Source organism: Scatophagus argus, chromosome 3 (assembly GCF_020382885.2).
Source record: "Scatophagus argus isolate fScaArg1 chromosome 3, fScaArg1.pri, whole genome shotgun sequence".
NCBI lineage: Eukaryota > Metazoa > Chordata > Actinopteri > Scatophagidae > Scatophagus > Scatophagus argus.
Window position 1 is genome coordinate 15,825,995 of NC_058495.1, and position 25,976 is coordinate 15,851,970.

The 25,976-nt window shown below is 40.5% G+C and overlaps 4 protein-coding genes across 8 annotated transcripts; 1 reads left to right on the top strand and 3 right to left on the bottom strand.

Moving 5' to 3' along the window:
- Window positions 1-91: 91 nt before the first annotated feature.
- On the bottom strand, window positions 92-6,007 carry LOC124056562 (bile acid-CoA:amino acid N-acyltransferase-like). Of its 3 annotated transcripts, none has more exons than XM_046384124.1 (14): window positions 5,461-6,007; window positions 5,289-5,361; window positions 4,296-4,424; window positions 3,945-4,036; window positions 3,399-3,608; window positions 3,123-3,222; window positions 2,508-2,698; window positions 2,235-2,410; window positions 1,983-2,099; window positions 1,401-1,486; window positions 1,061-1,154; window positions 819-899; window positions 448-583; window positions 92-278 (listed from the first exon to the last, which is right to left on the bottom strand). In XM_046384124.1, exons 3-14 carry the CDS (start codon window positions 4,313-4,315, stop codon window positions 178-180), a joined length of 1,404 nt encoding a protein of 467 aa, XP_046240080.1. In that variant the 5' UTR covers window positions 4,316-4,424; window positions 5,289-5,361; window positions 5,461-6,007; the 3' UTR covers window positions 92-177. The 3 variants fall into 3 exon arrangements, with proteins under 3 accessions (XP_046240080.1, XP_046240081.1, XP_046240082.1); XM_046384125.1 differs by having other exon boundaries at window positions 5,289-5,383; XM_046384126.1 differs by lacking the exon at window positions 3,945-4,036 and having other exon boundaries at window positions 5,289-6,006.
- A 588-nt stretch (window positions 6,008-6,595) lies between these two features.
- Window positions 6,596-14,163, bottom strand: LOC124056563 (peroxisomal succinyl-coenzyme A thioesterase-like). The gene is made up of 11 exons (XM_046384127.1): window positions 13,984-14,163; window positions 11,321-11,530; window positions 11,045-11,144; window positions 10,428-10,618; window positions 10,169-10,344; window positions 9,916-10,032; window positions 8,824-8,909; window positions 8,454-8,541; window positions 8,275-8,355; window positions 7,944-8,079; window positions 6,596-7,790 (listed from the first exon to the last, which is right to left on the bottom strand). The coding sequence occupies exons 1-11, from the start codon at window positions 14,042-14,044 to the stop codon at window positions 7,690-7,692; spliced, it is 1,347 nt and encodes a 448-aa protein (XP_046240083.1). The 5' UTR covers window positions 14,045-14,163; the 3' UTR covers window positions 6,596-7,689.
- A 1,226-nt stretch (window positions 14,164-15,389) lies between these two features.
- sys1 (SYS1 golgi trafficking protein) lies at window positions 15,390-19,441 on the top strand. 3 transcript variants are annotated; one of them, XM_046384151.1, is made up of 4 exons: window positions 15,390-15,517; window positions 16,919-17,180; window positions 17,296-17,363; window positions 17,456-17,615. In XM_046384151.1, exons 2-4 carry the CDS (start codon window positions 17,019-17,021, stop codon window positions 17,532-17,534), a joined length of 309 nt encoding a protein of 102 aa, XP_046240107.1. In that variant the 5' UTR covers window positions 15,390-15,517; window positions 16,919-17,018; the 3' UTR covers window positions 17,535-17,615. The 3 variants fall into 3 exon arrangements, with proteins under 3 accessions (XP_046240107.1, XP_046240106.1, XP_046240104.1); XM_046384150.1 differs by lacking the exon at window positions 17,456-17,615 and adding an exon at window positions 17,641-19,441 and having other exon boundaries at window positions 15,493-15,517; XM_046384148.1 differs by lacking the exon at window positions 17,456-17,615 and adding an exon at window positions 17,641-19,441 and having other exon boundaries at window positions 15,499-15,637.
- Window positions 19,442-22,310: 2,869 nt separating this feature from the next.
- LOC124056575 (neuritin-like) lies at window positions 22,311-25,543 on the bottom strand. Its single transcript, XM_046384152.1, has 3 exons — window positions 25,272-25,543; window positions 24,229-24,382; window positions 22,311-23,536 (listed from the first exon to the last, which is right to left on the bottom strand). The coding sequence occupies exons 1-3, from the start codon at window positions 25,321-25,323 to the stop codon at window positions 23,302-23,304; spliced, it is 441 nt and encodes a 146-aa protein (XP_046240108.1). The 5' UTR covers window positions 25,324-25,543; the 3' UTR covers window positions 22,311-23,301.
- Window positions 25,544-25,976: the final 433 nt, after the last annotated feature.

The following is a 25,976-nucleotide window of genomic DNA, read 5'->3' on the forward strand; positions in this document are numbered from 1 at the left end:
AAACGAATGACTGAATTTCTGAGTTTTTGTTACAAACCAGTTCAAGGATGTCCTCCACGTATATAAACAAAAGATTTCTTTTCTCTCTCTCTCTCTCTCTCTCTCTCTGATTTCTCTGCATTTAGAACTCTCTCAGTTCTCTCTCTTTCCATCTCAAGGGTTCAATTCATCACAGATTCACTGTCTCAGATTACTCTCCATAAAATCCAGGATCTTCTTCCAGGCATCTTCCTGGGCAGCAGCGTGAGGTGCGAGATGACCTCCCCATAAGCTGAGGACTGCAGGAGGAAGAAAAACATGGTAGCGTTATGATTATCATTACTTTCAATAGTTGTAAGTAGTCAATATAACAATGAACACATTGTGTTCACACTGTAAATGTAATAACCACCAAATGTAACATAGAATTTGGCTGAATGAAAAATGCAGCTCTTGGATGGGGCTCACGTTTTTTGGGTTTGTTGCGCCACAGGGACTCTCTTGAATTTGGTGTGTAAGGTGGTTCAATCAGATGACCAGCACCAGGGTAGGACAAACAGGTGAGCAGCTGGGATTTACCTGCAGCCCTCAGGGTCTCCTCGATCTGATGACGAGTAAAACAGTGCTTTAACAACAACCAATAACTGTCAAAGTCAAAGTGAAACTCACAACTAACGAGTTTAAAAATCTGTCATGCACAGTTCAAATGTTTGACTTAACAAAAACAACATACAACAAAATACTAGAAACAGTATTTATCCAGGGCTACTTAATAAATGTTTTCCAACATCAATCATTTTCTAATACTGCTAACAAAACAGTGAAATAAGACAATCTACCAAGTTTGCATTCTCTAAACTTGAGGTGCTCAGGTCATCTTCGCCCACTATGTACATTAACGGGCAACTGAGGAGCTCAACCTGCAAAAACACAACAAGTAAGCATAGAGTTAAGTTTCTGTCACTGATACAAATATGTTGATTTGCATATTGATTTGGAAATTTAAAACGTGTGTACTTGTGTGCTTAAGTGTGTGTATAGCCCGTGTGTTGTAGTTAGATTTGAGGGGGAAACCACAAACCTTCACTTTGGTTTCGGGGTAAAGGTTAGCAGGCAGCGAGATGTCTCTGAAAATGACGTGGCTTTCATCACTGTACGACCAATACTTCATGTCACTAAAAGGAAAAGGCAGCACAAGTTGTGTTATTTATTATTGTTGAAAAGAACCTCTTTTTTTGTTTCTCTGATTTATAAAATCTGGGTTAATAAATCAATTTTATAATCAACAGTTCATTTATAAGACTAATTTAGTCTACTTAAACATCACACCTGAATCTATCAGATCAGATGTATTTATGCAAACACCTCAATGTTGTTTTAATCATAATATGCCACAAGTTGCTCCTTTAATTACCATTTACCTCTCAAGCCGTTCAGTCCTGCCATCCGGGTTTGAGAATTTGATGGTACTTCCTATGGGGCAGTTGATACAAACCAAACAGGTCGGCTGTAGAAGAGAACATAATATCTAGGAAGTCAATGTGAACTTCATCGTACAAGCTCATTGAACTTAGTATATATAATAATTTGCTTTCTATTATGAAACTAATGCAAAACTCTTCCCTTCTTCTCACATACAAAGTCCTTAATGGTCAGCCATCATCACATCTTAGAGGTCTCACAGAACCATATTATCCTAATGGAGCTCTACACTCACTCAATTTTTAACCTTTTAATCTCATTGTACATGTGTATAGTGACAATAAAAGGCATTCTTCTTCTATTCTACGCTCCCGGGATGCAGGGTTACGTGTAGCTCCAAGAGTCTATAAAAGTAGAAAGGGAACCAGAGCCTTTAGTTTTCAAGCTCCCATCCTAAGCACGAGAGGCGGATACCCTTTTCATTTAAGAGTAGACTTAAACCTTTCTCTTTTTATAAAGCTTATAGTTAAGGCTGTTGATCAAACTGATGATTTAGAATTGGACGACAGGGCTAGACATACATTGACATCAGTCTGCGTGGCAATTCGAAGGCTCAGGTAGCCACCATAGGAGAAACCGACGATTCCAACTCTGTCGCCACAGACCTGTGGATGACTTTTAAGTAAGTTGAAGGCAGCCTGTCCAAACAAAACATAACAAAAACAAAAAACAGGAGATTTTGAAGGAATTGCAAAACATTTAAAGTAAATGTGCCCTTTGATTAAGTCACATGTGTACCTGATCCAGAAAGAAATGAACAGAGCATATCTTACCTTGAAATATGATTCTCCAACATTTATGTGATTTGGTGGGCCAGGCAAATCTTGGTGCCCCAAGTAGGCAAGGGACAGGCTAGCATAGCCTCTGGAGGCAAACAGGCCTGAGCGGTATTCTGTCAGTCCTCCAATCAATCCCCACAGATCCAATACAGCTGGAAATGGACCTGGGCCTGCAAGAAATCAGTACAGTGGGTAGTGTTCAGAGGACACAGTGTTGCCACACCAGACTGAATCCTCATGAGTGAACGCTTCAAATCTTGTGCTCACCAGGTGGCAAAAACAGTGTTGCAACAACTCCATCCTGGCGAATATCTATTCTTTGTACACCTGGTGCCATGTACGAGCGCTCAGTGGTGACAGCAGCCAGCTCAGCGCTCTGTCTCTCACTGGGCGAAACGTGGCCCTCCAGTAAGGACACTTGAACAACAAATGGAGTCTCTACATTTTTCTTCCTTAGCCTGTAAGGAAGAACACAGTTCGGTCAGGAAGCTCTTATAAACTGTTTGCTGTCCAGTCACTGGAAGAATAACAAGCATTTTAATTTGACAGTGTGGTTCTGCTCTTGTAATCCTCAAGAAAAAATGTGATACTGGCTTGTTGATGCTGGACGGACGCAGTGCAAAGTGGTCAGTAGCTGTAGCAGCGGGTTCACTTGCAAATGCAGAATGAATGAGAGCCACATTGGTTAATATGGACAACCTTATTGTTTGAGTTAAGTTGTGGCTCCATATTATTGGATGGTGTGTGGAAAATAATAGTTTAAACTCACCGCTATGCCCTGCCTGATCAACTGCAAGGCTCCATTAAAAACGGTTTATGTAGAGATGTTGGCCGAAAGACTTTATTTTCTTTAGCTCTCAGGGAGTTTCATTCATCACTTGCCTCAAACCCTCTCTTGAACCAGGAGCCGGCTGCAGTCCCCAGAACAGTCCCATTGGCTCACAGCCCAAATATGAGCCCCCGACTGAATGATCCCTGGTCACTATTGAGAGAGCAGCGAGGGGAGAAAGTTTCTAACTACCTGCACAAAAGTCTAAATAGTTTCTAAAACTTGCACCCACAATAAACAAATTAAATGTTAACTTGTAACTTTGATTTATTACAGCTGTAATTTAATTGCCAGTTTACTTGCAACTTGTTTATACTGTTTAAACTCACAGTTGACGGTTCCATCTGCCTTTGCATAATAATGTGCGAATGCCTCCCACAGGTCACCATCCTCACTGTGCATTTGTGCACACACTGTGACAGGACAGTGTGAGGCCAGAAAACGTCCTTTAATGCTGATCTGTTCATCGACGAGGGCTCGAGTAGGAGCAGCTGTCAGTAGGGGAGCTTGTTTGTAGCTGCTCTTCCACCGAATTCCACCTACAAGTAGAAGGGAAAAACACGTGTGACCTTTGAAGTATAAAAAGGAAACTCTAAGAAGTACTGCAGATGCATTTCACACACTCTAATGTTCATGTATCAGACTTCAACTATCAGAGTGCTGTTGAAAACCCAGCAGACCTTTGCTGATTGAAAATTACACAATCACAAAACAACAAAACTGTTTTGAGGAAGATTTTTCTTGTGCTCAATAAGCACTTTGTAATTCTGCTCAGATGATTTCAATTTATGAATATTTATATGATAGCACTTGGGTCTCATGGGCTGTTAAACTATACGTCCACCAAGGCACTGAGAAAAAATGTAAAATCTTACTGCTGTAATAATGCAGGGGTATATCTTTGTAGCACATCAACCACACAGTCATGAGCAAGTGCAGGAGTGTGTTTATGGACAAGCACTTCAGTCTAAATATTAAAACATAGTTTATTAAATGTTTCTAAAATGAACTTTGCGTTCATTTCCATAAATTATTCTGTGATTATTTCACACTTGTAACAACAGTGAATATGAGAAATCTTATTATCTCAGGTGTTAACATACATCACAGTCAGACCTCCATGCCGTGTTGACCTGCAGTAATATAGCAACATATTCACCGCTCAGCTCAGACACAAGCTCTCTAATAAGCCATTTGACACAATAAAGAGCAAAAACTGTTCTCACCCACAGCACGATACAAACATGTCAGGTTCCTGTTTATGTTGACGAATGGTATCATCTTCATCTGTATGAGCTGTTGTATTGTTCTCACGCTCAAACGCCAATGAGCCCTTTACAGTATTTCTGTTTAACCTTGAAAAAAACAGATTAAACACTAAAATACATAAAACACATAAAACAGAGTTTAAAAAAAACTTACAACTGATCCAAATGTGAAGTGCAGAAATGGAAACTTTCACAGATTAATCAAATTGTGTTATAAATCAGGTAAAACAGATTAAGCTGTGAATCAATATAATAAATAACTTAAAGAAGAGTGTTCCAATGTTTTAATGATCATATATGTCCTTTAAAATAATACTTTAGCAGTGAGTAAAGACTTTTAGATTACATTCTTTGCGGGTTGTTTCCTATTTGATAATTTGGTAAATTAATCAGAAAATTATGTGCATGTGGATAACAGAAGGAGTATCTTATGTCAAAGAGAGTCATCATGTTACAGTGTCTTCATAATCCCTGTGGACGTCCCAAGTCCCGGTTCACTGACAGATACAACAGGTTAAATATCCATATAAAGAACCTTATTATCCTTCGATGTTCTCTTTATTATCCTCTGAGGATTCCCTTAAGCGTACATAGGAATGCTTTAATATTTTATCACCCGATGTTGAGAGTCAAAAACATCCTGAGAAGACTTCCAAAGGGAGAACAATCCTATCACGGTTTTATCACAGTTATGGAGAACATTCCCACACAATACAATGTTCATCTAAGGACTAACCCTTTGGGATTTGGCTGATTATTGCTGCTGAGTCCATAAAGTTTATTATTATTGTTATTATTTTTTCATCATCCATAGCTTTTTTTTTTTTAAATCAAATAAACTTTCTCTTTTAGCTGTACGATTTACTCAACAAACACATCTTCCTGTCTAAAAATTATCACGACACTGAACTTTTCCAAACGAAGAGATGGAATAATATGAGGATCCCTCACCTTCGACTGGCCTTCTACTGGTAACTTCCTCAGCACACAGCGGTCCAAGAGTGATGTCCCTGACCCTAGACGCCTAGGTTGTTAACATACCCAGACTTGAAGAAGATAACTGCAACTTTGCGGGCTGCAGCAGCGGTGGGCAGAGAGAAAAAAAACTGACACTAATACTCACACTGTCGATCTGTGTTTTCTGCGACTTTCTGTCTGTACAGGAAGTCACAGAAACATTGGCATCATGTAAGAGCTCATTCCGATTTATTGAAAGGCCATATCAGACCCCTACATGAGTACATTCAATGGTCATCAGTTGTTTAAATTATGCCAGTGTAAAGTTTGAGTTTCTAACTTATATTTGGTTAAATGTTTTGTTCGTTAATGGGCCTTGTTAGGCAAAGTGCGCAATCTTCGTCTTGCGTGCGGGAAATAAGCAAACGGTCATATCAGCTTTAGCCTTTAGGCATATTTCTTCGGAAAATAAAAAAACCATGGCCTCTTCATGTCCTGAGGCTACCGCAGATTTGATGCGCCCGGGCGTGTTATCACATCCTGATGTCCAGATGATATTAGACATTACAAAATAAAAAAGCACGACGGCTTATAATAACACAATCAGTCAAGACGTTCTTATATAACAACACGTAACTAACGCGATTGTAATTAAGAACAAACTGTATGTCTAAGAGGAACTGTCTATCTTGAAGCGGAACTAATTTTCTTTGTCGCCGCGGGAGATCGGGTTATTATTTCCTGTACTCCTAAGACTGGCCGTGAGAGAGAGGAAGAGAGAGGGAGACTTTGCTGGCTTTAGTGAAGATGTTCGTTGTTCCTGCAGCATTAGAGAAGATGTGGTTAAAAACGACTCAAAAACTTGAGTTTTTCTGCTTACCTCCCTTTGAGTTAATGCGGCCAATGAGCTGTGCTAATTATTTGTTGGTTTGTGTTATGCGTGTAACGATTGAATGTGCTAATTTGTTAGCTCATTTGGATGTTAGCATCAGGACGGCTTGTTTACGTTTCAGCAATGTAATAAGTTAAAAGTTTAATGTTTATTCTCTGTGAGAATCTTTTATATTGTTCTTACCTCGGCTTGTGTTTTCCGTGTATTTTATTTTATTTTTCACGACATATTGGCATATCGACATGTGGCAAACTGCATGAAGCAAATAAATGCCCGTAAACTGGAAGTGAGCTACAGACAGCGTTGTCTATTAACGAATTTAAGGGCATTATTAGAAATGTGGTGATGTAGGCATGTGGTTGTTTTTCTTGAGGACTTGAGCGCTCAAAATAGCCGTTTTCTGTTTTGTTTGTTTGTTGTAATATGTTGTGATTTGTGGGTGGTGCTATCTTGGCCGAGCCTCTCATCAAGATTTTAATCTCAGTCAGGACTACCCGACAAAATAGAGGCTTGAAATGAAAAATGAAATTGACATACTGTGTTAACATCTGAGATTTCTGTTTATGTAAATGCAGCATCATATCAGTTTGCAGACTCGTCCCTCTCAAGTTACATAAACTGAAAACAGCCGTCAGACACATGGGAGACATACAAGACAATAACACTGATCTGCCGTAGCTTCACATCCGTACAGAATAGATGTTATTTTAATAATGCTCAAATCTCATTCACCTGAAGTTTTTTTTCATGTTACTTTAATTAAATCATTCCAACGTTAACATGCAATATGCAACAGCTGTGGTATACTGTTTTCCATGTGAATGCATTTAGTCTCTCGACTTGTTCTGTTAATATAAATCATCAAAACCAGACAAATAAAATCAAAACCTCTCCAACACTCCCGTTCACGAAACGTTTCTTTAAAATGTCTTATTGTTGCGGAACCCTTTGAACCAATCAGCTCTTTGATGAGGCAACAGTCAGGTGTTCCCTATCATGTCCGGGGTCTCCTTGTTGTCCAAGCGTCCATATCGTCAGAGCAAGTTGGGATCAACTCTGCGTTAAGCCCGACTCATCTCCAGTAAGCTTCATGGTCTGGTCAGGACCGTCTTTTCAAGAAAGCATCGTTGACTTTGAGAGGCTCGAAATGGTTTGGTCTAAGACGATTTTGACCAGCTTTGTGATTTTTTTCTAGTATTCCTCAAGTCTGAACAGTCTGAACTGCACAATCTTATGCCATCATTTTTTAACAGGTAAACCATCTGTCATATGTGCAGCTGTACCTGTCAACCAAACATCTTTGGTAATAAACTGCTGCCAAAATGAATATCTTGCCAGGTCAAGTAATTAAAAAGCCCCCTACCCCGGTCCCCTTGTGGAGAATCTGCAGCCTACTGAAAATGAATGTGCAAGTTTTTTCCCTCTCCATGTAGAACATAAATGCAGCGTTTCACAGTAACATTTATGATGATGTCTATCTCAGAGGTTCAATTCATCACAGATTCACTGTCTCAGATTACTCTCCATAAAATCCAGGATCTTCTTCCAGGCATCTTCCTGGGCAGCAGCATGAGGTGCGAGATGACCTCCCCATAAAGTCATGACTGTAGGAGTAAAAAAAAAAACATAGCAGCATTATGATTATTATTACCATAAATAGCAATGAACACATTGTGTTCACACTGTAAATGTAATAACCACCAAACATAACACAGAATTTGGCTGAATGAAAAATGCAGCTCTTGGATGGGGCTCACGTTTTCTTGGTTTGTTGCGCCACAGGGACAGTCTTGAATTTGGTGTGTAAGGTGGTTCAATCAGATGACCAGCACCAGGGTAGGACAAACAGGTGAGCAGATGGGATTTACCTGCAGCCCTCAGGGTCTCCTCGATCTGATGACGAGTAAAACAGTGCTTTAAGAACAACCAATAACTCGATAAGCCCATAAACAAGTCAAAGAGCATCAAAGTCAAACTCACAGATAAAATGGTTGGCTTTAAGGTGGAGAAACAGGCAAGAGTGACTAGATTTTTAAAGTATCCAAATAAAAAAAGACAAAAAATATGCAGTAAAATAAGACAATCTACCAGATTTGCGTTCTCTACACTGGAAGTGCTCAGGTCATCTTCACCCACTATGTACATTAATGGACAACTGAGGAGCTCAACCTGCAAAAACACAACAAGTCATTCTGAAGATTTTTTCTTTTTATAAATATGTATGTATAAACACACGTGTATATGAAACGCATATGTTTTCACATCACCTTCACTTTGTTCTCAAGTTTAGCAGGCAAGGAAACCTCTCTGAAACTGACGTTACCTTGGTCATCATATGACCAATACCTCCGGTCACTGAATCAACATGAAACAAAACTTAATCAGTCTTTGGCTGAGAACAACCTGATACACTTCTTTTTGCTAAGATTCATAGAATCTGGGTTAAATACCAAAGCTGTATGAATTAAATTGATAATGAAATGTTAATGTGTAAGACCAAAACTACTATTTTAGTTTACAAATTTAAGTGTCACGCCAGAAATTATACCTGATCAATCAGATGCATTAGTTCAATAATTTCACCCTTATGCTTTAATGATCATATCCTACAAGTTTCACCTTTAATTGGACTTTTACCTTTCAAACTCTTCAGTCCTGCCATCCGCATCTGATAACTTGGTGGTACTTCCTACAGGGCCATTGATACAAATCAAACAGGATGGCTGGAGAGAAGAACATAAATTGCTGACATGTATCAGAGAATTACCACCCTAGAGCTGTCACCCACCATCCCACGCCCATTCCTGGGGCCAGGTCAGGGAAGGGAGCTTGCCAGTGAGCATCTGGTTGTTGAGCCTTTATTCATGCGGAAGGTGAAGCAGTACCAACTAGATGTAGCTGAGGTAATCTCTACACACAGTACTGGTGCTGGAGCCAAACCTTTCCAGAGTTGCCCAGGGTGAGCGCGTTAGGCAAGCTGAGTGAAACTGTGGAGTGCTCCCAGGAAAACAAGAGAGCCACCCTGGGAGGCCTACGATCATATCCCCTATGCAAGGTATGCAGGAGTATGGGTACTACAAACCATCTAGTCCCTGTATAACCAAAATGAGACCTAAACCAAACACTTTTGGGTGGGTATTGGACTCTGCCAAGGCTGTTCCATGTCTCTTATCCCATCTGTGATATTTATGGACAGGATCTCAAGGTGCTGTCAGGGTCAACAGTGTGTCTGGTTCGGGAACCTCACGACTGCATCTTTGCTTTTTGTAGATGAAGTGGTTCATTGGGTTCATCAGTTTGTGACTTTTAGCACACACTGGAGTGGCTTGCAGCAGAATGTGAAGCGGGTAGGATAAGAATCAGCATCTCCAAGTCTGAGGCCATGGTTCTCTGCCGGAAATCGGTGGATTGCTCCAAGGGGAGTTGATGCCCCAAACGAAGGAGTTTAAGTATCTGGGTTTCTTGTTCACCATCTATGTTCCATCCCTCACCTATGGTCATGAGCTCTGGGTAGTGACCAAATAACCAATGAGATCACGGATACAAGCAGCCTAAATGAGTTTCTTTCGTAGGGCGGCTGGGCTCAGCCTTAGATAAGGTTAAGAGGGCTTGGACATCCAGGGGTAGCTTGGAGTAGAGTCATCTTATTAGGATGTCTTTAGGGCACCTCCCTTTGGTGGTTTATAATTGAGGAGGTGCTTTATATTTGGATGACAGATATAAACACACCTTGACACCATTCTGAATGGCAAGTCGAAGAGTCAGGTAGGCTCCAAAGGAGAGACCAATGATTCCAACTCTGTCATTACAGACCTGATGATGGTTTTGCAGTAGGTGGAAAGCCGTCTGTCCAAACCAAAAATAAAGATTTTGAGGGAATGAAAAAACAATTTAAGTAAATGTGAGCTTTTATTAAGAGACATATGATGCAGAAAGAAATGAACGTAGCATAGGATAAATTTGAGCCTGTATCTTATTTTACCTTGAAATATGAATTACCAACGTTCACGGCATTTGGTGGGCCAGGCAAATCTTGGTGCCCTATGTATGCAAGGGACAAGCTTGCATAGCCTCTGGAGGCAAACAGAGCTGAGCGGTACTCTACCAGCCCTCCGCCCATTCCCCACAGATCCAGTACAGCTGGAAATGGACCTGGGCCTGCAAGAAATCAGTACAATGGGTAGTGTTCAGAGGACACAGTGTTGTCACACATGAGTGAACGCTTCAAATCTTGTGCTCACCAGGTGGCAAAAACAGTGTTGCAACAACTCCATCCTGGCGAATATCTATTCTTTGTACGCCTGGTGCCATGTACGAGCGCTCAGTGGTGACAGCAGCCAGCTCAGCGCTCTGTCCTTCACTGGGCGAAACGTGGCCCTCCAGTAAGGACACTTGAACAACAAATGGAGTCTCTACATTTTTCTTCCTTAGCCTGTAAGGAAGAGCACAGTTCGGTAAGGAAGCTCTTATAAACTGTTTGCTATGTCCAGTCACTGGAAGGATAACAAGCATTTTAATTTGACAGTGTGGTCCTGCTCTTGTAATCCTCAAGAAAAAATGTGATACTGGCTTGTTGATGCTGGACGGACGCAGTGCAAAACGGTCAGTAATAGTAGCAGTGGGTTCACTTGCAAATGCAGAATGAATGAGAGCCACATCGGTTAATATGGACAACCTTATTGTTTGAGTTAAGTTGTGGCTCCATATTATTGGATGGTGTGTGGAAAATAATAGTTTAAACTCACCGCTATGCCCTGCCTGATCAACTACAAGGCTCCATTAAAAACGGTTTATGTAGAGATGTTGGCCGAAAGATTTTATTTTCTTTAGCTCTCAGGGAGTTTCATTCATCACTTGCCTCAAACCCTCTCTTGAACCAGGAGCCGGCTGCAGTCCCCAGAACAGTCCCATTGGCTCACAGCCCAAATATGAGCCCCCGACTGAATGATCCCTGGTCACTATTGAGAGAGCAGCGAGGGGAGAAAGTTTCTAACTACCTGCACAAAAGTCTAAATAGTTTCTAAAACTTGCACCCACAATAAACAAATTAAATGTTAACTTGTAACTTTGATTTATTACAGCTGTAATTTAATTGCCAGTTTACTTGCAACTTGTTTATACTGTTTAAACTCACAGTTGACGGTTCCATCTGCCTTTGCATAATAATGTGCGAATGCCTCCCACAGGTCACCATCCTCACTGTGCATTTGTGCACACACTGTGACAGGACAGTGTGGGGCCAGAAAACGTCCTTTAATGCTGATCTGTTCATCGACGAGGGCCCGAGTAGGAGCAGCTGTCAGTAGGGGAGCTTGTTTGTAGCTGCTCTTCCACCGAATTCCACCTACAAGTAGAAGGGAAAAACACATGTGACCTTTGAAGTATAAAAAGGAAACTCTAAGAAGTACTGCAGACGCATTTCACACACTCTAATGTTCATGTATCAGACTTCAACTATCAGAGTGCTGTTGAAAACCCAGCAGAACTTTGCTGAGGAATTAAATTGCAGTGTTTAACAGTTTTGCTGAAGGTATTTCTTGTGCTCATGAGAATCAGAATCTTAAACAGAATTACTTTATTTATCCCAGAGGGGAAATTCTTTTTTGTACAGACATTGTACTTGCAATTTCCTCAATCAAGAAAGAAAGGGAAAAATATAAAATAGGATAAAACTAAAACAAGTATAAAATATAAAAATAACAGGAGTTTACATTTGAAATATCAGGTAATTTACGTGTGTGTGTACATTTATACATTCTGTGGAAGAGTATGTGTGTCCGTCACAGTGCAGAGTTTAACAGTTTGATGACGACAGGCAGGAATGATTTCCTGTGTCGCTCCGTGGTGCATCATGGGAGTGAGAGTCTCTGACTGAACGAGCTCCTGTAGCTGATCAGCACATTGTGGAGAGGGTGAGAGGGAAAGTCCAGTACAGTCCTTATTTTGGACAACATCCTCCTCTCAGACACCACCGTCAGAGAGTCCAGTTCCTCTTTCACAACATGACTGGCCTTCTTGATGATTCTGTTGAGTCTGTTAGTGTCCCTCACTCTGCATGCAACAGTATACACGATGGCATTGGACATCACGGACTCATAGAACATCCTCAGCATCGTCCTGCAGATGTTGAAGGACCTCAGTTGCAGTCAGTCCTGTACACCGTGTTCACGTTCTTGCACCAGTCCAGTTTGTGGTCCAAGTACACTCCTAAGTACTTGTACTCTTCCACCACCTCCACAGTGTCCCCGTTGATCTTGGTAGGTATCACTGGAGCCTTAGTCCTCCTCAGGTCCACTACCAGTTCCTTGGTCTTTGTCACATGGAGCTGCAGGTGGTTTCTGCCGCTCCATGTGACAAAGTTGTCCACTAGAGTCCTGTACTCTCTCTCATTACCACCAGTAATACACCCGACCACTGCAGAGTTGTCAGAAAATTTCTGAAGATGGTAGGTCCCTGTGCAAGCATTAAAGGTGAAATACACAACATTCACTGCCTCTGGAAAACCAACATCTCAAACACAGAAGCGCATGTTGTTCACTCAGTCAGGTTGGGAAAAACAGAAGGACACAGCTCACAAAACTCAGATCAAACTGTCAAATTCAACAGTGCTGATCAAACATTAATCAAGGTTGTGTTATCCATCCACATCCGTGATATGTCATCTGTAAAATTAGCTGTAATATGAGAAAATTTGCTAATAGGCCTCCAAGACAAGGAGGGACTCAAATTCATTAAGATGCACAAACACACTTAATTAAAAATATTTGTCCTTTCCAAGGAAGAGGCTCATGGCTTTTGAGGCTGGCTTTGGCTTTTCGAAGATACATAGCACCCAAAGGAAACCATTTTTAGACACCTGCAACTGAGGAGTTTTGTCTTTTCTATGCAAAACCTATCACCGATAATCTGGATTACAACTAGACAACACTATTTTAAAGCTACTTCAATATAATTGGTTTGCATGCAGACACAACTTCCATCAAACTGAGTAAATTTAGTATCAATATACCTGATGGCTCTTTTAAACATAATGGGGCTCAAGGAATATCCATACAATGTCAATAGTGGATGTACAGTTTGACAGGAAACGTGGGAAATTTTTAACATTGCATGTATTTTGCAGATGTTTTTGTCCACACAGTTTACATACTTACCTCACAGTCACACCTGTCAAGCTCGAGGACACTCGACAAGTGGACAGGATGAGCTTGGAATTAAATCACTATCCATACAATTAACAGCCATCTGTGCTACAGCTTGACCTGCAACGACCCTCCTTCATAATACCATAGTGATGAGATTCAGTAGGCCAGCATGTTTTTTGCCCATCGTCTTTCAAATGGGATGTTTTTCAACAGGATTGTGCAGAAAACACATCTTCCTGGGTACAGGTGGCCGTCTACAACAAGAATTACAACTACTGTAATAATGCAGGGGTATGTGTTTGTAGCACATCAACCACACAGTCATGAGTAAGTGCAGGAGTGTGTTTATGGACAAGCACTTAAGTCCACATGTTAAAATGTTGTATATTAATTATTAAATATCTCTAAAATAAATTTTGTGTTAATTTCTGCAAAACGCTCTGTGATTATTTTACACTTGTAACAACAGTGGCTCTGGGGAAACTTATTATCTCAGGTGTTTGCGTACATCACAATCAGACCTCCATGCCTTTGTAGACCTGCAGTGATATGGCAGCATATTCTCTCAGAATAGATTTCAGTGTTCAACTTAAACACAACCCCTCTGATAAGCCACTTGGAAAACGCAATAAAGAGCAACAAATGTTCTTACCCACAGCACGATACAAACATGTCAGGTTCCTGTGTATGTTGATGAATGGAATCGTCTTCATTTCTATGAGCTGTCGTATTGTTCTCAAATTCAAACGTGTTCCTACTATTATGGTGTGTCTGTGCCCCTTGACTGACTGAATTACATAGAACAGAGTTAAATATTAATCCTTACAACTAATTCTAGTATGAACTGCATGCTCTGCTGCCAGGATCTGTTAAGGGAATTCTCAAAGAGTTGTTGTCGCTGCGTCAACGGACAAAGGTTATGTTATGAAAACTGTAACTATTTAGGGCAGTTCCAGACTTTGGTTGGACTTTGGAAATCAATTATAGCACTAGGAAACTTCGCAAACTTAAAGGGCGATAAAGAAGATCACCCTGCTCAGAAGGTGTTACAGCATTGCCAAACAAAAGATTAACCACATTAATCAAGCTTTGGCTGGACAGCGACAGACACAGTCAGTGGAACAGGGATGGGGCATAATCCTGACTGTACCAATTTCTGTTGTCCAACCTTGTTTATTAGAGAAGGTTATGGTTGCTCCTTTTAGAATGGAAGAAGGAGGGAAGTGTGGATAAGAACCAGCAGCAGATACATAAGAAGACATTACTCTGATTATCTTATAATACACGCTGGTGCATCAAAAGCAGATAATAATAGACTAAGGGTTACATTCATCATCCCATATTTAAATGTAATATAAAACAAAAACACTGACAATAACCAGTCAGTGTTTGCGTGTGCTGGCTTTTCTTTTCACAGCAGGTCAGGCAGAAAACATTAAACCAAGTGACGTTTTAAGATGTTCAGATTCTAGTAGTGCATTAACCACTGTCAAGAGTATGTAGTCAGAAGCAGGACATTGTGTTGAAATGTTTCCACTGCTAAGAGCGTTTGCAAATAATAATCTCCAACAATGAACCATAGATGACTAAACATGGCACGTGATCATGCTTTCCTTACAGTACATCCAGTGGCTGAAACAACATGGTCCAACCTGAGGAAAGGCCATAGGGAGGCATGTAACAGGGCATTTTAAGCCATCACAGATTACAAAAGTAACAGCTGCTCAATTCACACAGCAAATTCATTTCTCCGTGAACCACTATTTTGCACGGTTTGACAGAAACAACAACCAGTTCCCCAGAAACCCCAGTTTCTATGGGTTATAAAGAGCATGCTTTTTTATGGTGCAGGGAGTATGAGGAACGGAGAGAAATGATGAGAAAAAAGCTGAGGGAGACAGGGATGAAAGAAAATAACACTGAGTGTGGGTGAGATCACACAGGTTAAGGCACTATTAGGTTTTGTAAGGGAAACCGGGCTTTTTCACAGAATATGAATGCTAGGCAGGAGTGGAGATAATGGAGATAAGTATATAGGTAGATGAGCAAGGGTGAGGTGTTTTTTGGGGTTTAAATTGTAATTTCATCCACACTCCATAGGGCGGCGGTAATGCACCAATAGGCTGGATGCCAACCGCCGTAAAACAAGGAGAAGAAGAAGAAGTTTTTCTTCCGGGTTTACCGGGGTGAGTTTTATGTTTTTTAGTCAGTCGGTAACAAGCAGGCCCCGTTCATGAACGGCAAAGTTCTTGCCGAGGAGCTCAAGACATTAATACATCACTTCCCTTTTCTAATTCAATATCCAGGTTTGTGTCACTTGTCTTTGTGTTTTGTTGAAACTGTTAACCCGCTGCCTGGAAAGAAAACGACCGTGCTGACATGCCGTAACTTGTTGGTCCTATTCCGTGTTGTTGTAACGTTATCGTCAGGCGAGAAGGAGACTTCAGTGTTGTTTCCACGCACTGTTTTATGTCTCTGCAACATGACGTCTGTGTTGACTCGAATTGGACATCACGGTGGGCTTTGAGTGCTTTAGTTAACCACGAAACCTTGCTAACACGCTGTAACCGGTTAACAAAAATGTTAGCTTTTGCTAATCGTTGGTGGGCAACTAGCAGCGAGCTCGGTTCGCCTGTTCTTGACTTTAAATGTAAGCATACGAAAATAAAGCCAAGGGTGAATACATGCAGTGTCAATATCAAAACTCTTTTGTGTGCTCTGACATAAATCATCCGCCGGTGTTTTCATGCAAGGGTTGATACTTGCATTAACTCTGGTTTTTGCGTTTGAATAATTAGTTTCTGCTTTTCTGTTGTTTTTGGTTATGCTGAATTGACATCATATCCTTCTCGTAAATAAGCCAGAAAGAAAGTTGTTCTACAGATGCTAATGTAGGTTTGAGGACATTTACAGTGGCGTCTCCGATACTGACTGTTCACCAGAGGGCCGTGACAAGTAGATTTTTACTCTGTTAATATCCTACTTTGTATGTCTGTTGATCACTTTACAAAACCCGTTTAAAAAATGTAAGGAATCCGTGTCAAGATGGTTGTCTATGATAGATAGATAGATAGATAGATAGATACTTTATTGATCCCGAGGGAAATTCAAGATAAGATATATGTTATGTGTTAAGAATACTATTGCTTGATACATTTTATATTAAATTTATTTATTGCAAAGATTCAAATTTAAATTTGTTATGTTAAAGATAAAATGGGACAGGACTGTATTGTATTCCTGTCTTATTGGCAATGTTTAGTGGTTGTAGACTGGAAGAGGGAAGGGACATAAGGAATGTTTAGTACTGCTTAAACTAATCACAGGTTCTTCTGTTTTCCAAACACTTCTGCACCATGCAACATCTAAATTTGGTGCTCTTTTTGATTGTTAATTTGTATCTTATTGTCTGTTAAGACAGGTACACGTAGAATGCATCACAGCAATACAGTGTATTGCACTGTTTTTGAAATATCTATGATCCAATCATTATCATCCTGTTTATGCATAATAAAACTCTTTAAAAAAATTGTTGACATCTTGAGATGTGAAACATGTTCAGTAAAGGTGACTTTTTGTTTTTTCAGATTTTGCAGTCAGCAGAGGCTCCATTGGATGGGCTGGCTGGTAAAAGTCAGGGCCAGCTGTTGACATCCCTTGGGCCTGTACATGTAACATCAGACCACAATGGGCAGTCACTTCCGTAGCTACATCTGGGATCCTGTTCTCATCGTGAGTCAGATTGTGTTGATGCAGTGCATCTACTACAGCTTCCTGGGCCTGTGGTTGGCTGGAGTGGACAGTTTGGTTCAAACTAATCGGTCACTGGACCAGATCTTCAGTTATGAAGTAAGTTATAAGATGTGTGTGACCATCTGTGATTTATGATTTATGTTTGTAGCACATTTGTGCATTTGTACACACTCCTGAAAATGCTATCTGAATCGTTGCTCTGCCTTGGTAGGTTCTTGGTTTTGCCACAATGCAAGGCAGGCTCTCCATGATGGCATTCATCTTGAACTCTCTTACCTGGTAAGTATTTTTTTTTCTCTGTACATTCAGAAAGATGTGAGCTCTGACACCTCCTACTAAAATGCAGTTATTCAAGTTTCTCATTTTAATAGGCATAATGGATTTATTCACACCCGCACAATTGGAGGATTTCCACCAGTAGGACTACACACTATTGAAAAAGTGGAATAAAAATGAAAATAATAATTTCTATAGACTTGGTACGCAGCAAGACTTGAACTTTTACAAATGTTATGTGGAAATATAGCACAACCTGTCTGTCTCACTGTTCCTGCAGCGCCCTCGGTCTGTGGTTCTTCATTCGTCGAGGGAAACAGTGCCTTGACTTCACAGTCACTGTGCACTTCTTCCATATGATTGGCTGCTGGATCTATAATGCTCATCTTCCAGCCTCCCTGTCCTGGTGGCTCGTCAATGTAGCCTGCATGGCATTGATGGCTGTAATTGGAGAGTACTTGTGCATGAGGACTGAGCTAAGGGCAATTCCAGTCAACAGTGGACCCAAATCTAACTTGTGAATTTTTGTTGACACCAGCCCAAGTGTCTGTGGACAGTTAACTCCTGAGAAACTGGCTCAGAGGAGGTTTTTCTCCTCAAGTGATGCACCAGATGAACTGATCTATTTATTCTTAGCTGTGTGATAAATGTTGGATAGTGTTAACTCTAGCTTATTAAGATATATGTTTTAAAGGTTATGAAAGAAGGCATCAGTTTACACATTTCTCTGAACCTAGTGAGGTGATTTTTTTTTCTCAATTAAATGTGTTCATTTTAAGTACATAAGCATGACTTTTCCCTCATTTCAGGATTTTTTTTTAATTTGTCATTTGTACGCGTCTTCACACACAGGTGATGCAAATCGGAACTTGAGACTTGTGTAACAGAAACACAGACTGTTAAAAGCGACAAAAGAAAAACAAGTGTTCAAACAGATGTACAATAGTTTATAGTGAGTCTGATATGTAGTAATCAATCATGATGTACACACAAATGTAGGAGAGATTTTTGATGCTTTGTAATCTCAACACACAACTTAGTAGAGGTATAAGATCAGGATAATTTTTATAAGCATAATTTGCACAACCCAAATTTTTGGTATTTAGGACATTGTGTAAAATATAAATGAATTCAGTCACTTGCAATTTTTCATTCCACAACTTTACCAGTTTTTCATTGCTCCTGTACTGACTTGTTTGAAACATGTCGCTACTGTCAGTTTCAGAATAATCATATATTTACAAAAATCAAAGAAACTTAATGAGGCCATCAATGTATTGTCTTTTTTATTACTTTCAATTGAGTATATGTCCAAAACAATTACCACATTACAAATTACCACATTCTGTTTTAGTCATGTTTTATATATTGTTTCAGCTTTTTGGGATTTGGGGTGGCGTCTCATGATGTCTCATGATGGTCATTTTTGGCCTTCCTGGTCAAGCTTTAATGGTATTCTGCATAGCTACTTTTAATTGTTTCTATCTCTTTGTGAGATGATGCTGTGATGTCGAACTATCCTCAACATGATGCATTATGAAGGCAATGTTTATCACTTTAGGGACAGATTGTTAGCACCTAGCTGTGTTCTGAAAGCAGGCCATGTCTGTGTTTCTGATAACACTGTTACTGTTTGTGTGCACGTGACTTTACTAAAATGTGCAGCACTGATATATTTTTTTTGTTTTTTTATTTTTCTTTCTGGAGCAATTTCAGCTCATTTAGTTAAGGCGGGTCCTGTAACACATACAGTCTTTCTATTCCTGTGTGATTACTGTCAGTTTTGAAAGTATGCAGTGTCTTGCTTTGAAATAGTGTTTCTAAAGTGTAATGACTCATTCTGCTACAGGGCCTGATATGTAAAAGTTGCACAGTAGTTGGACATTTTGGGAAGAACATTTCTTCACGTCTTTCCTGAAAGTTAGCTGATAAGATGTCTCACACCTTCATGTCTGTCCTTTAAATAATAGCTTAGACATGTTTCTAGTCTAAGCTAGCAGCCATGTTGCATTTCGTTTGATCAAAACCAAGGAATACAAATGACAAATTGTCTTAATACAAGAATTATGTGGCAAACTGTTTATTGGCTTGGTTCATTGACTTTCATCTTGAGACAACGAAGTTGATAACGGCAAGCAGAGACATGGTCATCAGGCAACCACAACTTATCGTTATTATTTTTAATGCTTCGGTTTTGTACAGTTTAAACGAACTGCTTATATCATGTTAATAAATGAGCTTTAGGGGTGCTGACAGGTGTACTTTGTTAAATTTGGACAGACTGTGTCAAGCTAAGTTAACTGGTTGCTGCTGGTAGCTGCTCTGAAAAGTTATCACATGCAGTGCCATCATTGAGTCTAACTAAGAATTGTGTTGAATGAGCCTTTCCTGTCTACAGAGAGTCTTCCATGGAGTTCAGTCTTTATCAGATTTTTTTTTTTCACATTTTTAATGGCTACTGCAGCAGAGAGTGAGACGAGGGTTTCTCAGTTGGTTGCAATCTGCAACCACGCCACTGGATGCTACTGAATCCTACACAGAGGACCTTTGCTTTCTCTTAACTTGTTTCAAGTGCAGAAGCATCACAAACAAGATGCTTTTCCTCCTCTCTGAAGACTTAAATGTGTGGTGTTGGCACCAGCATCAAGAAATTGCTGTATGCTGTTTAATAAAAAAAAAACAATACCTCTTCATATGAATTTGGAAAAAGAGTGTAAATATTGGCCAGGAAACTGTAGGTGAAAAGAATAATTGGGCATTATTCTTCAGACGTCAAAGACGGGCTCTGTAATGAGGGGAACATCACAAGCCTGTCTCTGAAAGTATTTCACCGCGGGGACCCTGAGCCCTCTTTTTCCCCCACCACTGCCTCCGCTGCAAGTGTCCAGGTGGAAAGAAGCAGATGGGGGAGCACTAACGAGTTGAAAGATGCTGGTCGTGATCCTCATTACCAACACTTTGCTTCAGGGAGAGCTAAAAACAGAAACTCCTGTAGTAAATGAGTTGTACAGCAGAGGACTTGCTGCATTGATTAAATGCTCCACTATTTTACTGCTTCGCCTTTGTGGGTGTCTGCTTGCCATGAGTTTGCTGAAGGCGAATTGCACACACACACACACACACACACACACTCACTCACACACAACTGTATGTTTTAAACATAGTGCTTTATTATTACAAACACATCACTTTGCCATATATTGCTTTATACAGTTTGATAAATACTGTACTTTTCTATCAAACACATGGATACTGAACTGGTTTTTACATTCAGAAGTTCTTACCATGTTCAAACTGTCGTAAGGTTTCTCGTTTTTCTTGTGGTATAAAGCTCGTGATAACACAATCATTTTCATGCTTTCTTCAACGGCATATGAAGGGATAAGAGTCCTCTGTTAAAGAAGTGACCGTACATATTGCTCATGCTTTGAGGACGTCACAACTGTTGTTGTATTCTCACCACCAGACACACAATGTTTGGCATAAGGCTGCCATTTGTGAGACACGAAATAAATAGAAGCAACTAGAACAAACATGCCAATGGAGGTAAGGGCGGCGGTGGTGGGTGGGTAATGAATCCGTGTAAAAAAATAAAAAGAATGCTAATACACCGAGGAGCTATAGCCTAACTTCATGCACAGATCAATACCACTGTACACGTTGTCCTAGGTAATCAATAGACTGTTCATTATTCCGAAGAACTATTAAAATCATCATGCATTTGTGATAAAAGAGATGAAGGAAAATATTCAACACCACAGAAATCATCCATATTATGATAATGCCTGTCGGGACTGTGAGTGTTCAAGGAAATATGCAAATGGTGACAGATTCGCAATAACAAACAAAGCAAATTGACTCTGTTGCTCATTAATTGCTGCTGTGAATCTGGGATTTTTCTAAAGGAAATTTCATTCCATAGAGATAAACTGTAGTGCCCATTATCTTATTTCTGTCTGAGATGAGATTCACTGCAGTCGTTCTTGGCTGTCTAGTGAAGATTTTCTGTAAAAATCAATCCAAATTCTCAATATTAGATCCATTAAAAGTGTGAAACAGATCAATAGAGCACCACAGTTTGGTACATCTGGTTTGACATCATAATTATGCTGTAAGTTAATGGATTGCTCTTATATTTAAACACTATTGAAACAAAACCAATTGCATGAATAGTTTACAAAAATAAGTTATTAGTTTGTATTGCACCAGCTATTAGTTTTGCTATTGCGTTTAATTAGACTAGAAAATAATTTATAGGCATTTTAAGTGAAATAAATAGGCCTCCTGTGTAGGAGTACTCAGGCATTAAAATTAGGACTATTTTATTCATTATACTTCTAACTGCATAATTTCACAGATTCTTCATAAAAAATCTTATTTGTGATGTCTATCTGTGTACTGTATGACATACTGTGTTAATGCAGCACTTTAATGTTAAGTTCTTTATCGTGTTATTGTAAGTGAGCACTTTCACAGAGGGTGGGACAGGAACAAGTGAAACAGCACTAAACATTCACACTTTCTCCTTTTTACACAAACATTAACGGGTCAGAGGTTTGGTCGAGCGTAAGACTGGACCGAAGCGTGAGACGAGACTGTGAGCGGAGCTGGAGAGGCGAACGCGTGATGATGCTGTGTCAGATGTCTGTTTTTGGTGTCTTTATAGCAGCCGCGCAACATCAGCCTCAGTGGGCTGAAGAGTTTATACAAGGGGCTTGATTGTCACTTACACAAACATTTACTTCACTTTGAAACAGATTCAAGGAGAATGACACCGTCTCAGTGTTGTTTATTCGCTAAATCAGAAAGAGTTTTGAAACGACTGGGAGATAAGATTTCCTAAGATATTGCTGTTTTTTTTTTGGTGAAGTGCTCTTTTAAAATGTTTTCTCGTAATGCGATAGCTTGTTACTTCATGAGTCGGGGTCATGTGTCTTACATACACTACAGCGCATGGTTAAAATAAATAATTTGATTTTTTTTCTAGAAATGTGCTTACCAGTATTTGCTTTCTTGCAGAGAAGTAGATGTGACAATCGATCCCGCTCTCATGTCCATACACTAACTTTAAAGCTTCACACAGGAGCCGATTAGCTTAGCTTCGCTAAAATACAAGGAGACTGGTGAAACAACTTGACAAAATCTGCCTACCAGCAACAATAAAGCCCACTCTGTAACAATTTATATCTCATTAATTTGACAAAAATGCAGAGACAAGTTGTCAGTTGTTGGGGAGACGTGTGGCGAACCATTTCTTGCTGAGCTACAAGGCTGCTGACAGCATCGTACAGACATGAGAGTGGTATAGATCTCCTCAAATAACTCCCAAAATGTTGAACTAATCCTCTAACTGAAACCATACACGACAATACAAGCTACAGCGAGTGAACACAAAAACACTTGCACCTTGCTAACTCCACAAATACTGCTTTAAAATAACCTCAGAGTTGAATCTACAAAAACTGTGGTTTTGGCTATAGAATTTATTGCAGTGCTCTTGTATTGGACTGCATTGGATTGTACAGGTGTTCTTGATATTTCGTCCACGGCTTGTATATTGGTAACCCAGAGCCACGGCTGTCTGACCGTAGACTGTTCCGATCAGACTTGTGTCTGAAATCTCTCATTTACTTTGCAGTGTTTGCTTTAATTTGCCTGGATTGATTAGTTGGCACAAATGGAGTTTTCTTTATAACTCTATCAGTTCGAAGACATAAGGGAGGATCAAGCTGAAGAATTTGAGAAGATTTCAAGCATTATTCATCGCAGCAAATATTGATTGGCTTGCCACAGACATCCATGGCTCTGTGTCAAAATAATCCTTATTAAAACATTTGTCGCTCTTAAATCCTTGGCTTTAAGTTGGTACTCGGGCAGACTGAACCCAGAGGAATTGGAGGCCCTTCCCGCCCACCCTCACCGTCTCAACTCCCACCCCCATCTATACAGAGGACCAGTCGGGTCCAGTCATGACCAGCATTCCCATCAGTGGCAGGAAAAGGGCGGCAAGAGGCGAACTTAAGCTGGGAGAGGAGCTGGGGCTGCACAGGTCGAACAGACTTCCCTGGAAACGCATCTTCCTGGAGTCCTGCCTCAGAGTCTCCCAGATGGAGCTGACTTCCTCCTGACAGTCAGACAGCGCCGTGAGGGCACATGTGTGGAAAGCTTCCCAGTGGCTGTGGCAAACAAAGGATCATCACATCAACGCGGCATCTGCCATTTTACTCAGAGTTCATCCCGGCTACAGCATGCAGACATGCACTGGCTGTCGTGGATTAATTTACTTGCCAATAATCCATCACTCAAACGGCTACGTCGGCTTCAAGTAAGTCAAACTGAGCTTTAATTACCATGGCAACTGCATCAGACAGTGAAACAATATCAGAGATGATATTGCAAGTGGGCAATTTTCAGCAGAGGGCTTATGTGTAAATCTTTGTTTTCAGTATCTTGCACTGGGGTTGTAGGGTGCGTGCAGTGACAATGACAAAAAAAAAAAAAAAAACGTCCCTGGAATTTCATTACTGCGGCAGCAAAGTCATAAATTATTTAGAAAAATGGCTCTGTGTCTCAGCACCATTTATTTCTCTATTCTCCCTGTGAGATTATGGCATCTGCTCTTTTTCTCTCCAGTATTTTGCCATCTCGCTGTGTTATTTCACTCAATCATGCTCTATTTCACACAAATTGGATGGAAATTCAACTTTGCCCATATGTTGCAGATCAGGTTTTGTTTCATTTCAGTCTTTGCCCTCTCTTGTTTAACACCAGTAGCATTGGGCTCAAATGAAAACACACATCCTATTGGGGATGTAACTGGATGCTGCGAGCTGCACACACACTCTCTCACAGATAAAGTTATCATCACCTGCACACGGCCGCCACTCCCTTCTCACTGGTCACGTTCTCCTGGTAGTTGTCCATGCTCTCTCCCAGCTCCAGAACACAGTCGGAAAAGTCCTTATAAATGTTCTCACACCTCACATCTGCAGGGTCTCCTGATGCTGTCAGGGAGAGGAATACTGCAAGACAGACAGACAGACAGACAGACAGACAAACAGGTTGTTTTACCAGGCTGTATGAACCTTCCTCAACAGTTTTCTTGTTTAAGTTTGGAAGATGAATCAGCAACATCAGTACAGCCATAACAAATACACAAGAAAAAAATATTATTATTTATCTATCATAGTTTGGTATTTTTCTTTTGTGTGAAATAGTTTCAGACTGGTTTATCTTTCTCTACCCTCTCTGCACTTCCTGGAGCTTCAAAACACTGCTTAGGGTCATGCAATTTTTCTCACAACAAATTATTTCATATTTGTTTCATAAATGCAGGTGAAAAGCAAGGAGTGTATATACATATTTTTACACATTCCTGTGAATTTTACGATTTTGCAGCCTTGTCAGCTGAACTTCATTTTTGACAGATGTCACTGCGATGAAGGCTATAAGCAGATGTTAGCACAGAGAACAGTGTTAACCACTGCAGACCATACATTTCTTGCTCTGTTCGGATCTATATGCAAATTAAATGATAAAGCGTTTCCATAATAAAACATTCTATACGGGAACAAGGCAAAAGTAAGCATTAATAAAGCAGTAAATATTATTAAAAGTGGCATTAAAGAGAAACAAATCGATCTGTGGAGTTTTATTTCTGAATGTTGCATGCCCGAGAGCTTGCACACCATCACATAAGTATAGACACTGAGCATCCCTCGTCGGTGGGTGTATTTCAGGCTGTTGGCTACGGAACAGGATCTAAAACAACCATCATACAACCACAGAAGCGAAATTTCGCTTGCAGGAAGGGTTATTTTTAAAAAAAGAGGCTTTTTTTTCTCTCTGTCCAACCATCCAAAGTGGCTCGCAGCCTGAATCAACCCACGGAAGCAGCTTGATATATCTTACCCAAGGCAAACGCAAGAATCCCTCCGATCTTCGTCGACATGAAAAATCCCATATCATCCCATTTCAAGCCAAGCGGGGGGCGCGGGATGCATTCAAGGATCGGAATTAAAGAAGCGGCGCTGAGTCACACGGAGCTGATTAGCTGCCCATTATTAATGTGAGGCGGTGTGATTAAGCGGCGATAAACACTTGGTGGGTGTGTATGTGCAGTCTCTCCCTGCTCCGGCCGACTGCTGACGTTACCTGCCCCCCGGCGCGCGCTGAGCTCATCTTCCCCCCTCGGTCTACCGGACAGCTCTCACCTCCCCGAGGAGGAGGAGGAGGAGGATGAGGAGGAGCCGTGCAACCCTCCTGCAACGCTCACACAACACGGGGAGGACTCCCAGGAGGATGCTGCTGTCAGCAGTCACTTCATATCGCACTTTATAGATCTGAATGTCCGGTCCACTCTCAGCGGCTCTGCAGTCTGCTGCGGGTCCATGTGGTTTACATCTCATGCAGCCCTGTTCATATCATAGTACAAAGACTGGGGGGGCATGAGAAGTCCTGTTTATACATCTTCTCGGCATTATTTCCTAATAATGTCCAGGGAAGGACTATTTAATTTAGCGCTGATTACATGGGCACATATACTATTTTAATTGTTTTCATTGGATGTTGAGATTAAATTCGGGTTTACATTAACACCCATCCAATTACCGTATA